Source organism: Malurus melanocephalus, unplaced genomic scaffold (assembly GCF_030028575.1).
Source record: "Malurus melanocephalus ecotype Western Australia unplaced genomic scaffold, MMel_1.1 scaffold_492, whole genome shotgun sequence".
In the NCBI taxonomy this organism is placed as follows: Eukaryota; Metazoa; Chordata; class Aves; order Passeriformes; family Maluridae; genus Malurus; species Malurus melanocephalus.
In genome coordinates this window covers 36979-50419 of record NW_026623724.1, presented here as the reverse complement: position 1 = coordinate 50419, position 13441 = coordinate 36979, and the positions used below count along the sequence as shown (strand labels likewise).

The 13441-nt window shown below is 39.7% G+C and overlaps 1 protein-coding gene across 3 annotated transcripts in view; it reads right to left on the bottom strand.

The window, feature by feature from the left end:
• ADAM22 (ADAM metallopeptidase domain 22) overlaps nucleotides 1-13441 on the bottom strand; it is a 53672-nt gene that overhangs the window by 11578 nt on the left and 28653 nt on the right. For 2 of the 3 annotated variants that reach the window (XM_057381126.1, XM_057381125.1), the window contains exons 19-25: nucleotides 12952-13120; nucleotides 11879-11987; nucleotides 10901-10991; nucleotides 9622-9639; nucleotides 6572-6766; nucleotides 3677-3777; nucleotides 3063-3129 (exon numbers count right to left, since the gene is read on the bottom strand). In XM_057381126.1, coding sequence (XP_057237109.1) covers nucleotides 3063-3129; nucleotides 3677-3777; nucleotides 6572-6766; nucleotides 9622-9639; nucleotides 10901-10991; nucleotides 11879-11987; nucleotides 12952-13120 — 750 coding nt within the window. Of the gene's footprint in view, nucleotides 1-3058; nucleotides 3130-3676; nucleotides 3778-6571; nucleotides 6767-9621; nucleotides 9640-10900; nucleotides 10992-11878; nucleotides 11988-12951; nucleotides 13121-13441 lie in introns of those variants that run through there. The other variant, XM_057381128.1, reaches the window with a different exon arrangement.

The window sequence follows — 13441 nt, the reverse complement described above, 5'->3', positions numbered from 1 at the left end:
CGAGGAGGAAGGGTAGCTAGCGCTGCATCAGCAGGAGCACCTCCAAGCAATCACGGTGTTTTGCCACAGTGAAACTATCGTATACTAGGGAAGGGACTTTTCACGGGATACAATGGCAGCCCAGAATGCAGGGGTGGGTGAGACTGACCTGTGATCCCGACTCCCTGTTTGGGGGTGGTCGGAACCCCCGGGGCTTATGCCTTGGGCAGGGGTTTGGTGGGCGAGAGAAAGCCCAGGCTCAGATGCATGGGTTACCCGGCTGCAAAAAGACAATATATAATAGAAAGTCTAAACCAAAGACGTTCGTATCAGTAATAACAATGAGGAAGATATTTACTTATAGGAACAGCAATGCAAATTAACAAAGGTCTGAATTGCTATCTGTTCCTGGGACCTGTTTTAACACAAGCTCCCAATAAAACTGTCAACTTTTTCAGAACACTCCATCATTCCTGAATAACTGTAATTGATTTTAATAAAGAACTAGTTATCAGGCCATTTCACCATGTTTCTGAAAAAGCATTTGGCCTGTTGGCATTCCTTCTATGTGCAATGGACCATTTGCCTCTAGTAAAGAGTATTAATTTTCTTTTAAAACATACAAAAACAGTTAAAAATGTCCGAATATATCTTTAGCAGCCTCCTTAGAGCTCTATGCTCTACTTGTTCATTTATGTTAGGTCCAAGGGTCATGCAAAGGCATGAGCAGGACTTTTTTCAGGAGCTGCCCAAAGTGTTGGCAACTCCCTGTCAGTGCTTCTCGTGAAGGCTGCAGACTTCGAGCCTTGCTCAGTCCTCAAGAAATTTTGCTTAAATGATTAATGGCACAAGTCTATTTGATGCTTGGCTGTATAAAGAAAAACCCTGTGCACAACATGTGCAGTTTATGGTAGACTCATGCATACAACAAGCATTTTTGTAGGCAACTACACTAGTGTGCTCCTGCTTAAAAAAAAAATTGATTTCTGCACAAGGTATGGCATCAATAAACCCAATATTCTAATGGTTAACTACACTCTGCTAATTACAGGAGACCAACTTTTATCCTTTTTATTCCATCTCAACAAGTATGCTTTATTGGACTCCTGGGGCCACATGGGTGGACTTTCCAAGTACTGCTTCAGGACAGATTTCAATATTCTGTATTTCCCAGGGAAGGCAGACAGGTAAATTGGTCTGGGAAAAGCCTCCATGTATTCTGCAGCATCTTCAAAGCAGCTGATATTGGGTTTTTTTTTTGTTCTAAATGAGTAAATGCTGGTYACAGTTTGAGTAATCTGCTGGTCACAGATCATTCTCAGTCAATTTTCTCTCCTTGCAAAGCAAGCTGTCCCTGTAACCAGAGAGATAATTGTCCTCTAATAGCCCTCAGCAATTCTCTCCATTCCCCACTGAATTGACACAGCATGTGGATCATTCAGTGGCAGCTCCCTCTCCAGCTRCTGACAGGACTATCAAGGAGATTCAGACCCGTTCAGGGCTGTGCAGTCCAGGACAGACAAGATCAGGAGAAATCCTGATTATCCTGCAACATTATCCTGCCTCCCAGGAACACACACACTGTGCTTCATCCCCGAAAGGTTGCTGCACGGCCCTTGGGAAGTACAAGCCTCATCCCTGTAGCATCAGGGCTGCTGCTGGGTTGAAAGACCACCGCAACAAGCAGCAAGAATGCAGAGAATCAGGTGGAAATTCAGAGGCACCTTTAAAAGAGATACAAATATACAGTGAAAAAGATTTCCAACTCACATTATCTCTGTCTGCCCACTAATTTAGTGCTCCAAAGTTCTCTGAGCAAATCTCATTTGTGTTCTTGGCAGTTTGACCAGATTAATTTTGATTTTATCAAACTATCTCATGCAAGGAGAAAAGAAAACCAGCAAAATAACATTCCAGTAAGAGTTTATCAGGACAAAGAGCATAGAGACTCTTGAGATAAACTCCTCCAAGGGCTAAAATTTCTGGTTCCATGATGCCATTTTGACCATGCAATGTTGTAATTGCAATGTGCATCGAGGTATTATTTCTGTAACTGGTAACATAGGGTTTTCTCTATGAACCCCTTCTGAGCCTACTCACCTCGAGACAGTGCACTGCAGGTGAAAGAAAAGTTTCAGAACCAGCTCAAAATCCCCAAACCAAAGGAAGTGGGGCCCAGAGAGCAGTTAGCATTATTAGCTTCCAGCAGGGTTGGTATCAAGCCCATTTGCCCATCAAGGTGCAAAGTTATTAGTCACAATATGGGGAAGGGCACTGTCATTGCCACCATGGTCAAAGAAGGAGCCATTCCCGTGTGGCATAAGTGCTGTAAAGAGCAGGCCAGCGCTTTTGACAAGCCCAGAGGTTTCCAGCCATTCACCATTCATTCACAAGGGGGGCCTGACCCAACAGGCTTAAGTACATAAAGAGGGTTCTTTCTGTGTGGGGAGCACTGCACACATGGGCTCTACAGGAAATGTAACCAGTAAACCAATAAGCCAGCAACTCTAAGCCATACTGGAAAAGTATGGGATCAGTCATGTGGTAGAGATTTTAATTACCCTTTTACTGCAGGCCTTACTCAAGACTGGTTGTTTCAGGCTTACAATGGCAAACTTCMAGGTATTCTCAAAGCAGACAGATACCTCTCCTAAAAACTCCAGGAAGGTATGCAGAGGTACAAATCCTAACTCTGCAATGGCCCAACCCAAGGTGAGGAAAAAGGTAGGAAACAGGTTATCAGTAACTCAGTATTGAACCAGGATACACTCAGCAATGGCAGTTTACTGTAGACAAAAGCCTGCAGTGATGGTGCAGGCTGCCACCATCTTTGGGAATTGCTATGGGAACGACTGTGAGGAAGCCTACATAAAAAAGAAAATTGATAGTTAATTTTTAAAGAATACATAAAAAGAGGTTGAAATACATTAGCCAAACCATTTACCAGATTATCAGTCAGCAATCAGAATGGGCCACAGAGCAAAAATGAAGCTGTCTACTTTTTAATACTCTTAATTTCCACCTACAAAACATAAATATGAAAACTCTACTTTTTGGCTTTGCTTTTTTAAATTCAGACTTACTCAGTTGAATTAGACCGTGGCCTAAATCTTTTGCCTCTGACTTTCTTTCTGTTTCCTCCTATATTACCTGAAAGAAATCAAAGGACAAAGACAGTAAAACAACTTGAAACTCACCTGCGCCCCATGCCAAACTGTATATTCTTTTTGCATCCATAGCAAAAGAGTTGCTACCTCATTAACTTCAACCATTTAAATCTCACAGGTCTGTTCCTCTTGATTTACCTCAGACACTTAGGTTACCTTTCTCTACTTTTTGCTGCAGCTGTGCAGAGYAAAAAAACCCTTAATTTCAGCTGTTATTTGACAAAATCACTACACTTCAAGAAAAACACTAAACACGGCCTGATAAAATCACAGAAGCTGGCAAGAGTGAATAGACTCTCTCATGTTAGCTCACACTGGAGGGAGAAATTAAATGTAATTTCTTCATGACAAAGCACTGTGCAAAAAAGGCACTTATGTAGGGTGCTGCTAAATCCTAATTCCAAATTAATAACAATTAGCACAATTTTAAGGAGCCATGCTGCTGTCCTAAGATCAGCTAAACTTTCAGCAGAGCAGCAATGATCCAGAGGCTGGTTTCCACCGTGGCCAGCACAGTGGTTCACACTTACCTTGCCAAGAATTACTCCTAGGCCTCCCATTTTCACAAATGTCTGAAATATGTTTTGTGTCTGGGATCCTTTCACTCCAGGAATGAGATAATCCATTTGACCTGGAATAGGAGGGCTCAGATGCGGTTATTGTTAAGGGTATTGTCTCACTCATCAATGTTAGCTCAGCGGTTCGGTCACATTCCCGAGGCCAGTGACAAAACACAGCCTAAGGTCTGTCTGCACTAGCAGAGCATCCAAGATTTCTGATTAAACCCTGCAGTTGTGCCTTGCAGCAGTTCCGTGTGCCCACGCTCAAGAGCCAGGCATCAGCACTGCTTTCTCACTTTGCTGTGGAATTCACAAAAACCGACGCACACCAGATTTCCTTTGGATCTGCAGCTCTGCCTCAGTTCCTAGATGAAAAATGCTCTTACAACTGTGCTCATTTCAGAGCTTTTTCAACTCCCAGTCAAGCACATCCCGCCTGCAGGCTGCCCASTCCCTCCTTGTGCTGCTGCAGGAAAGCCTGGAGAGCTTCCCTCACCACACTGCTACCATCTCAGGGRCCCAGGAGTTTGTGACGAGCATCCTCCCACCCGGAGCTGGCAGTGCCAGGGGAGAGCTAACTGCTTCATTCTTGCTAATTTTGAGCTTTTATATTTTATCAGCCAATTGCTGCAGCATATACTTCTAATGCCTAACTCAAAACCAGAAACAGTCTTTCTATCTAGGTTCTTGGTGCAAACAGAAGCTTTTATCCTCTTGAATTCCCTCTAAGAGCCCGAGATGTATGTGGTGATGTCCAATATGTGGGGTTTTGCAACAGGCTGCTTCTTGTCGAACTAGAGCTGCTGCTCAACTGTTTGCTGCAAGATCTACAATTATTTCCAAAAGAGAAGAGGAAGTTGAAAAATTCGTAATAGATAGATTRCTTATTACAAAAGTCTTGCTTAAAGGAACTATTTTTGCAGTTTTTCAGTCTGAATACTCGCATTTTCAAGTCTCTGCTTTCCTTGGCCAACAGGCATCTGAGAGATGCTCTTCAGTTTCCAGAARATCAGGCTAACCACAGCCACATAGAAGTAAGCCCAGGGTTTCATTAATTCAAACTTAATCACTTCATGAAAGGTCTGAGAAACAACAGATCCACTGACAGATTTTTAAACATTTCCTCCTCCTCAAGATCTCTTTCAGGTTCAGGAATGTCTTATATACTGGTTTKGGTATATACTGGTTTTGGTGTTTGCTATTTCATAACAGCAAGAGTTATCATAAAGTTATTTCTTAATCCTTGAACATCCTCTGATTACCAACTAATATTTGATAGTGCTTTCCAGCATGGAGAAGCCCAGGCAGCTGTGGGCCCAGTCACTCTAACATCTCCCAAGAGATGCCATCCATACCGGCACACAGAGCAAATCAAAACCAGCTTGGAAGGTAGGAAGTAGCACTCTGGGAATTAAAATGGAAGGACTATGTCTGCTGTATCACAATGTCAATGGAATATTTGTCAGACTTACTGTTCCAGACTTGACAGTGGCACAACATACCTGAACTGGTGGTGGGGAACAACAAAACTCTCTAGTACAGACAGACCTTAGAAACCATTAGCTTTTTGGAACAAATAATAAAGAGAGACATATGAAATAAATGAAGTATGAAAAGAAACACAGATACTGAATGAAATAAGTAACACATTAAATTACAGTCATTTAAAAATAACTTTTTTAACTATTATTTAAACCTGATACACAAAGGTATGAAAACTTGCTTTCCCAAGACTTTTTTCAAAGTTTTATCTATATTTAAAAAAATTTACAACACAAACAGTGCATCATTTAAGATTAATGCTTGCTTCCTGAAAAAAAAACAACCCACACATCTAAAAAGCTGAACTAAAAAAATTTAAATCATTAAGTAATCACTACTGGATTTTTCCTAATAACATATTCACTACAACAAACTGAATGAAGTTGCATATAAGATCAGGTTGCTATAGCAAAATAACAAATGACTTCATATGTGCCCCTTTCATACGTTTCTTTTTACTTTCATTGAAATAACAGCAAAGAAAATGGCTTCATCAACTGCATAGTTGCAGGCTGCTTAGTGAGACAAGAGTTGAGAATTGCAGTTTTCCTGYGAAGCAGTTCACGACTGCCAATCCCTCCTAGGACACAGTGCTTCTCATAAATTGTTTTGCAGTGCTAGCAGGAGATTTTCATCTAAAGAATCTCTAACTGCAGAGAAACAGTGAGAATCACGAACTTAGCAATTACAAATGGCTCTCAATGCTCTTTAGTGAATCTTCTCTTTAAAAATGTTGGATTTTTTTAGGCAACTGGAACAATAACGGAATTAGTGAAATCTGATCAAGGGCAAAATCTAATTGTCTCTAATCTAATGACAGCAAGCAGAAAACTACAGAAAGTCTCTGTAGAATTATTTTCTAAGAAAACTTTTGGYGACCATTTAGTATACTAGCCTAGTAAGTGGAATAAAAATGCAATCACTATCATCTTTAACAGGAGACAGCAGAATTAATAACACTGAATTAATAACACTGACAAATAAAGATATAAAAATAACATTTATATTGAACATTTTTCAACTATTGTTGAAGCAAGACAATGTTCCTTTTCTTTGATTACATGACCATGATTACAAAAGTTGTTGGGGTTTTATTTAATTGTTTCTTGGCCAGCAATAATTATTGCAGTCTACTTGAAATCAATTCTCAAGAAGAGAGATTATGAAAATTTGATTAAACAAAGATTGGTTTACAATGTGAAACTTTTTTATTCTGGCCTAATCATAATAATTAGTAGATCAGGACATATGAGAACCATCAGTAATCAAAGCAAAAAGGATGCTATTYCAAACATTCCACAAAGAAAGAAGAAAGAGTCAAACCTGCTGCAAAACAATGAAATGTTCTGACTAATGGAATAATGGGTGATGGAACAGGTAGAAATCTGAAAATGCGACAGAAAAGCAGACCTCTTCTTAGAACTAGATGCAGAGTTTGTGCTGACTCCAGGAGGCATGTCGCTATAAAAAGAGTCGGCCTCTCCCGGCTTTTTTACATAATCTCCCTGGGGTATTTGTCTAAAGTATAATAAACATTGTAGAGTCAGAAAACATGACAGGAACTAGCACGCACACAAACATGCATGAACATTAGTTTAAAAGAAAGAGGTAAGGATAGAAATCCTTGAGAAAACCTGTTAACCACACACAGCAAGGCTATTAATAAATAATTCAACCATCTGAGAGAAAACTCCCACACGCTTCTGTTATGCGCAGAAAAGTGGATTATGTGGTTTTGGAAAGGGAAAACAAGGAACATTTTACTGGTGAACTTTGATCACAATTTTCAAAATTAGCAGTTYGTGATTCTTGAGACACTGGATAACCAGTCCAGATTATTTCAAAGGGCTCATCAAGCTGGYTGAAAAAGCACCCTCAGGTGCAGCACCAGCACTGAGCCTGAGCTGAACACATGCCTGCATCAAAAAAGAGTTCAGTAAAAGGGAAGGCTTTTTTCCTTCAGAGGTAGATGCTTTCCATTTAACTTTTGTGATCATGATTGAATTCAAGAATAACAACCTGTTGATTTATTTAAACCTCAGGAGGATAAAAACCTCCAGTTTTTTAAACTRATTTATTTTGCAAGGGAACTAATGCCAGTATCAGAGATTCTCAGTTACTCCTGATTACCAAAGCAGTAGACTCAATCTGCCAATACACACGAAAGTAATGTCATAGTTTATCCTTTTCCAGAACTAGAGGCTCAGTTATGGTGCATAAAACTGTGCATTAGAAAGTCCTAATCAAGTTTTGCAAAGTTTTAGCAGACGGTGACTTCATCACCAGCAGAAAAAAACCTGCCATGCAAATATTCCAGTTGTAGTTCCACCAGGTTTAACAATCCTCCCAAGCATAAGTAGTTACTTTGACAACTGACTATTTCATAATATCAGCATTAGTATTTGTTCAACCCTGCACTCTCCAAGGCATTTTTGCTTCAGTCTGCCCCTRTAATGATGCACATTTATCAGGTTGATTCATATGCAGATTGTGTCCAGCTACAGATCTGAACTGGGACCTCTTCATTCCATGTCTGAATTTCTAATGCTTCTGAAGTAATAAAGTATACAACTTATGGCATATAAATCATTAGTGCAATGCAGTACTTTCACACCCCATGTTCTAGCACCTCCCAAGTTCTTATCCCCATTCCTCAGCTGGTACATGGGTGTGTTTAGAGTTGGCTCACTGTGAGCAGCACTGCTCCCCAGGGTTCCTCTYGCAAACTGCTCTCTTGCTGCTCCATCAGAAATAACTTCTCCCATGTAGCTGTGCCTTTTAAAGCCACACTCTCCCAGCTGGCAGAATCCTTGCTAATTGGCTTTCTTACCACTTTCAGTTTACTTGTTTCCATTGCTTATTAGTACCAAGTATCATCCTTATGTCATGCTCAAAAATATCATAATGGCTTGTTTTCATTGTTATTTGAGGAATAACCATAAACATTTCTTTTTTTTTTTTTTAAAGGGACAGTCTAGACAATCTGGTAGACGTCTAGTTTTCCATTTGTGAAGCCCTCCTTGTACTTATCCAAATTATACTATTTAGAAGTCAGCCTACAGACCTTCGTTTTCTTGAAGGTGACTTAGTTACTAAATATCTCCATCATCTTTGAAATGATAGAGTTCTCCATTACCTTCAGAAGCCTCAGCTTATGCTGGTTTCCACTCCGCCTATGCTCTCAGACACAGCTGCAGACCAGCTGCACACTCACAGTTCTCTGGCCAAAAAGTAATTTCTGGAGATGAAGATACCTGAAGAAGTTAAATCCTCTAATATTCCAATGCAAACATACACGGGGTGCTCTCTGTTTCAAGGTTTTTCCTGCTCTGGCCTCAGCCAGTACTGAAACATTCACAGTAGAATGACTTTATGGCCACGTTAGTTTGCACCTACAGATACACCACTTTCCACTAAGCAGCACCAAACCCTCCAATTCTGCCTTCCTTGCGCTGGGTGCCATTCCCTGCCCACCAATCTCTGCATAAGGCTTGACTTTGACAGCATTGCCTTTTTCCTGTTACTGTACCTGAGGCCTGTCTGACCTTGTAGCACACAACCAGCACTTGGCAGTGCTTTTCTGCTTCTCACAAGTATTTTGAGCCTGGCAGAGAAAGCGCTACACAAGGGGAAATGGAGAACAAGCACAACGGGTAGCAGCAACAAACAAAGCAGCAGCTTGGACCAGAAGGCAACGATGCAGGCAGAAAACAGGGGAATTCGAGAAATCCTCTTATCTGTGGGGGAATGGGAGAGGAAGGAGCCAACTCCTTCCCACAAGACCCATCTGCCAGGCAGATGCCTGATCAAAGGGAGGTAGTCTTCCAGGAGCCAAACACAAGCCATCAGGAACATGGTTTCTTTTTGGCCACAAACTTGAAATGGTGAAAGGTCAGCCCTGTGCTGAAGCCAGTACTGTGCTTTAGGTATGAATCAATCAAACAGGGCGACAGGAAAGAAAGGACTCTTCGTCCACACAGCAATTTAACTGCATTATATTTTTAACTGCAAAGAAGCTCCAGGAATTAATTTGTCTCAAAAGGCTCCTGAACATCATGTTAATATTAATTATTCAGTTCTTAGCCTCCCAAAAACACTCTAATAGCCCATTTTCAGTCTCCCTTATTGGAAATATTCTCCTGTTTTCCTAAATAAAATAATCTATTGCAGAAGTATAAAAAACATTGTTTTTGCTACTGAGTCCAGTGAAATCAGGATTTCAAGCAATGCATTTATAGAATACTGATTTCATATATTATTTAAAATATGATAATCAATCATAATATTTTCTTTACAGCATGTAAATGAGCAAGAGAGAAGAAAAGCTGTTTTCAGAGACATCTAAGATACATTCCATTACTTTCATCACATACCTCTGACTTCTGTAGTTTCTTTCCATAAAAACAGAAAAAAAGGAAGAAGAATGAGTTTTTAGTATGCAGGTATATATGGTCAATAAGATAAAAAAATGTAAAATTAAAAGCACCATGTACAAAATGAAATTTTTTCTCAAAATATTTCTAYAAAATCAATTGTGAAATAAGCATACTTGCAAATATACTAAATCAGAATAAACAAGAAATGTATATTGGTGTTGATGGCTAAAGTCAGTGCTGAGTGCAAGGTGCAGTTCACGATGGCTTTAAGCCTACACCCTGTGAAGCTACTAGTGAAAGGTGCACTCTTGTCTTGAATCTCCAAAAACTAATCCCACTGGCTAGACATGATCTCAAAATAAGCCCTTAACTTTCAGAGTTTTACTCTAAATAGAAGTCCACATTTTCAGATACTGCCAGAAGCTGAGGGTGATATAGCATGATACCATAACCTACCTTTCTCCTATCCTAATCTTCATGTTTTCTTCCAAATGCTTCTTTCCTTACAYATTTCTGAGCTGCTCTCAGCCTACCTCACTCTAGCAAACCAGTACTGCCTGCAGCTGAGCCTGCCCTGCCCTCCAAGCACACCAAGGACCTGGGAATAAATGACTTCAAGAGACAGATGATAAAGTCAGTACCTCGAATCTTTTTTACTACAAGCAAAGAACATAAATGCCACTGTTTTTATAAGAAATTCACAAAAGAAGTAGTACTGAAGAAGACCAATCAGGCTAATATAATCCATTTTGCCTCTCAGTGAGCAGTGACAGCTCTACACCAGGAGACAACTTGAGCCTTATTTGCAAATTGCAGTTCTTTCCTACGAAAAAATGTGCCTGAATTATTTTCAGGTTAAGCTGACTAAATATAATAATCTATTTAAGGAAGCCTATGGTTAAATGCTTTGCTGACTGACTGAAGGCTAATCTTGCTATATTTACTTCATCATGAGGAAACATTTATAATTTAAACAGATCATATTGTGGCATTTCCTTTGTCACACACAGTAAAATCATATTCTGATCATCTCAAAAAAGAGAAAAGAAATTACTAAATGAGAAATAAATTTCAAATTTGGATCAAGCTCTCTACAACCACACACAAATGTTAGAATTGCTTGAAAAACATTAATACAATAAAAATGTTACTGTATAAATACTGTAGAATTTGGATTTTTTTAGGTTTTTTGAATTATTCTTTTCATAACACAATCAGCTATCTGATGAAATACACATATTTTTAAACTGTAATAARAAGAGCAAAATTTACTTACTTGTAACCCCAACCAGTTATTCCTAAAACGAGAGCCAACACTAAAATGGTGCCAGCAATAGCCCCTATTATTATATTTGTGCTAACAACACCTGGAAATATAAGAAAGAGGAAAAATATAYATGGTTTTAGGAGAAAAATACACATGCAACAYCTTTCAAAAAACAACTTGAACAACTCTCACTAGGCTGATCGACCGAAACCAGTGATCTACACGCTTGAAGCACAGCATGGAAATAAAACAATCACTTGTTAATCAAGCTTTGACCTCTGTGTCTGCTTCCCTTAACTGAACACTTGTTACATGGGAAACCTGTGCCAGGTATGTCAGTACAACATTATCAATATTAAACTGCTGTAGATTACATCCTTACAATTTGCCCTAGCAAGTACATGCTTATCCTGGACTAAAAGTGGCTACTTGTTTTACTCAAATCCTTTCCATAGCTGAATAAATGAATCAAACAAGACATTCTGGAAGATGTTCCCCCACCCCACAAGGATTTCTAATGACAAGCATTCACAAGCCCATTTTTCCAAAATATATCTTTCTTCTGTATGCAAGACTAGAGCTGAATAAAATTTTTCACTCAAAAAATGTAAAAGCCAAGAATTTGTGTGCCAACATGCTGTACATTGGCCATATAATAAAAATTTACACTACAAATAAAAAACATTCATGTGGGTAGCATTACCTTTTCATCCAGATATGGAATGTCCCAGTGACTTTTTGCTTGTCCTAATCTATCAATATGCCACTGAGATGATTGGGGCAAGCAAGGTAATCACCAGTTTACAAAGGTGCACTGTCTGAGGCCTCATTTATAGACATTGAGTGCTTCTGCTGTGAGAGGAAGAGGGGAACTGATCCTGCAGAATGTTATGTACTAACTGAAAGAGTAGRAGACCTAGTTTCACTTAATGAACTTTTCTCAAATCCAAGCTTWTTCCATTGTTGGTAAAAATTATGACAACATACCTCTATTGATGGCATTTTTATCAAAAAATAGATCATCTTTGATGTGAGAACTGCAGTCATCTCCTCCCCAGAATCGGTCACAGACACATTTTATTTCATTGCTACAAACCTGCAGTCAAAAGTGGAGCTCAGAAAAAAATCAGGTTATTAATCCATTCCCGTAATTAATAGCTAAAGTATAGGTACAGTGATAAAGCCCTGATTTTGCTCACAAAATTTAGCAAAATATTTTTTTAATATATAGCAWTTTTAAATTTATTTATTGGATTTAAATGAGTTAAATTTGCTATTGYATTTTTACAGAAATAGGTATTTCAGATATAAATAGGTATTACATATTTTAATGCAATCTATATTTAGTAATTTGTAATTTCTTTGGCAGACTGATGTTAATGACTTTTTTCTTTTTTCAAAATCTGATGATGTGCATGATTTTCAGTAAAAAAGGAAGTTTTAATGCAGTGTACAAGACAAAAGACATGAGAGAACACCTCCTTTGATCTTAGCTCAATCATAGGGTCTGGACATTGTGTCAAACGGTGTGAGGGGACAAGGGGACCTGCCAGGGCCACAGCAAAGCCATGGACTGCACACCGAGCAGAGAAACTGCCACTAGCCAAGAGCCAGCTCACTGCCCGCTTTTTCCAGAATAAAGAACTCTCAGCCAACAAAATCTAACTTCATCAACAAGTTCACGAATCTTCTTGCTGTTTATGCAATAAAGAGGGAATTAAAAAGAACAGGTCTCTGGAYGAACAGAGACCCAAGTCTCTCAGTTCATAAAACCTTTGTATTTATTCTCCAGTACATGAGGAATTATCAATCARGTTGGCAAAAGTGATAGCAAAAACACTGATAAAACTTGTGTAAAACTAATACATACTAACTATGACTCATTGTTTAAGATGCCTTGACTGGATGTGCCTCCTTCCCTTTTCCTTTTCAAGAGCTTCTCTAGTATTATGGCTTCTAGAGGCACACAGCTGGCTTTCTGAAAGGCCTAGCTAGCACATTACACAAGGCCAGGKGCTCAGCAAAAGCACTAAAAAGCATTAAAGAGTGCAAGAACATACTCCATGTCCTGAACAAATGTGGCCGTCGCTGGTGCCCGGGCAGGTGCTGAAGTTGAAGGCCTCGGCGGGGAGGCAGCGGTGGTCCAGGCACACCATGTCCGGCCCGCACGGCGTCCCGTTCTCCACGTAGCCCAGGTCCGTGTCCTCGTCCAGCTTCACGTGGCCACCACTGCAAGACAGACAAGAGGACCTTGGACACTTGGGCTGTGCTTAGATGGGACTGATTGAGAAAATGGGCTCTGAGCTGCTGCCTTTATCTCTGTTACACMGGGCCCAGGAACAGCTAAGGCCAAGTATTGGCTCAGTGATCTCACAGGGCCTAGCACAAACAAACCAAAACAGTGTAGCTGCATCAAACAAATGTAATGGTGAAAACAAAGACCACTCTTYCTGTGAAACAGATAAAGTTAGACAAAACTCTAAGTTAACTTGTTTAGGACTTCATTTCATCTTACGGCTGTGCAAAGCTATGAAAATACACAACACCTGT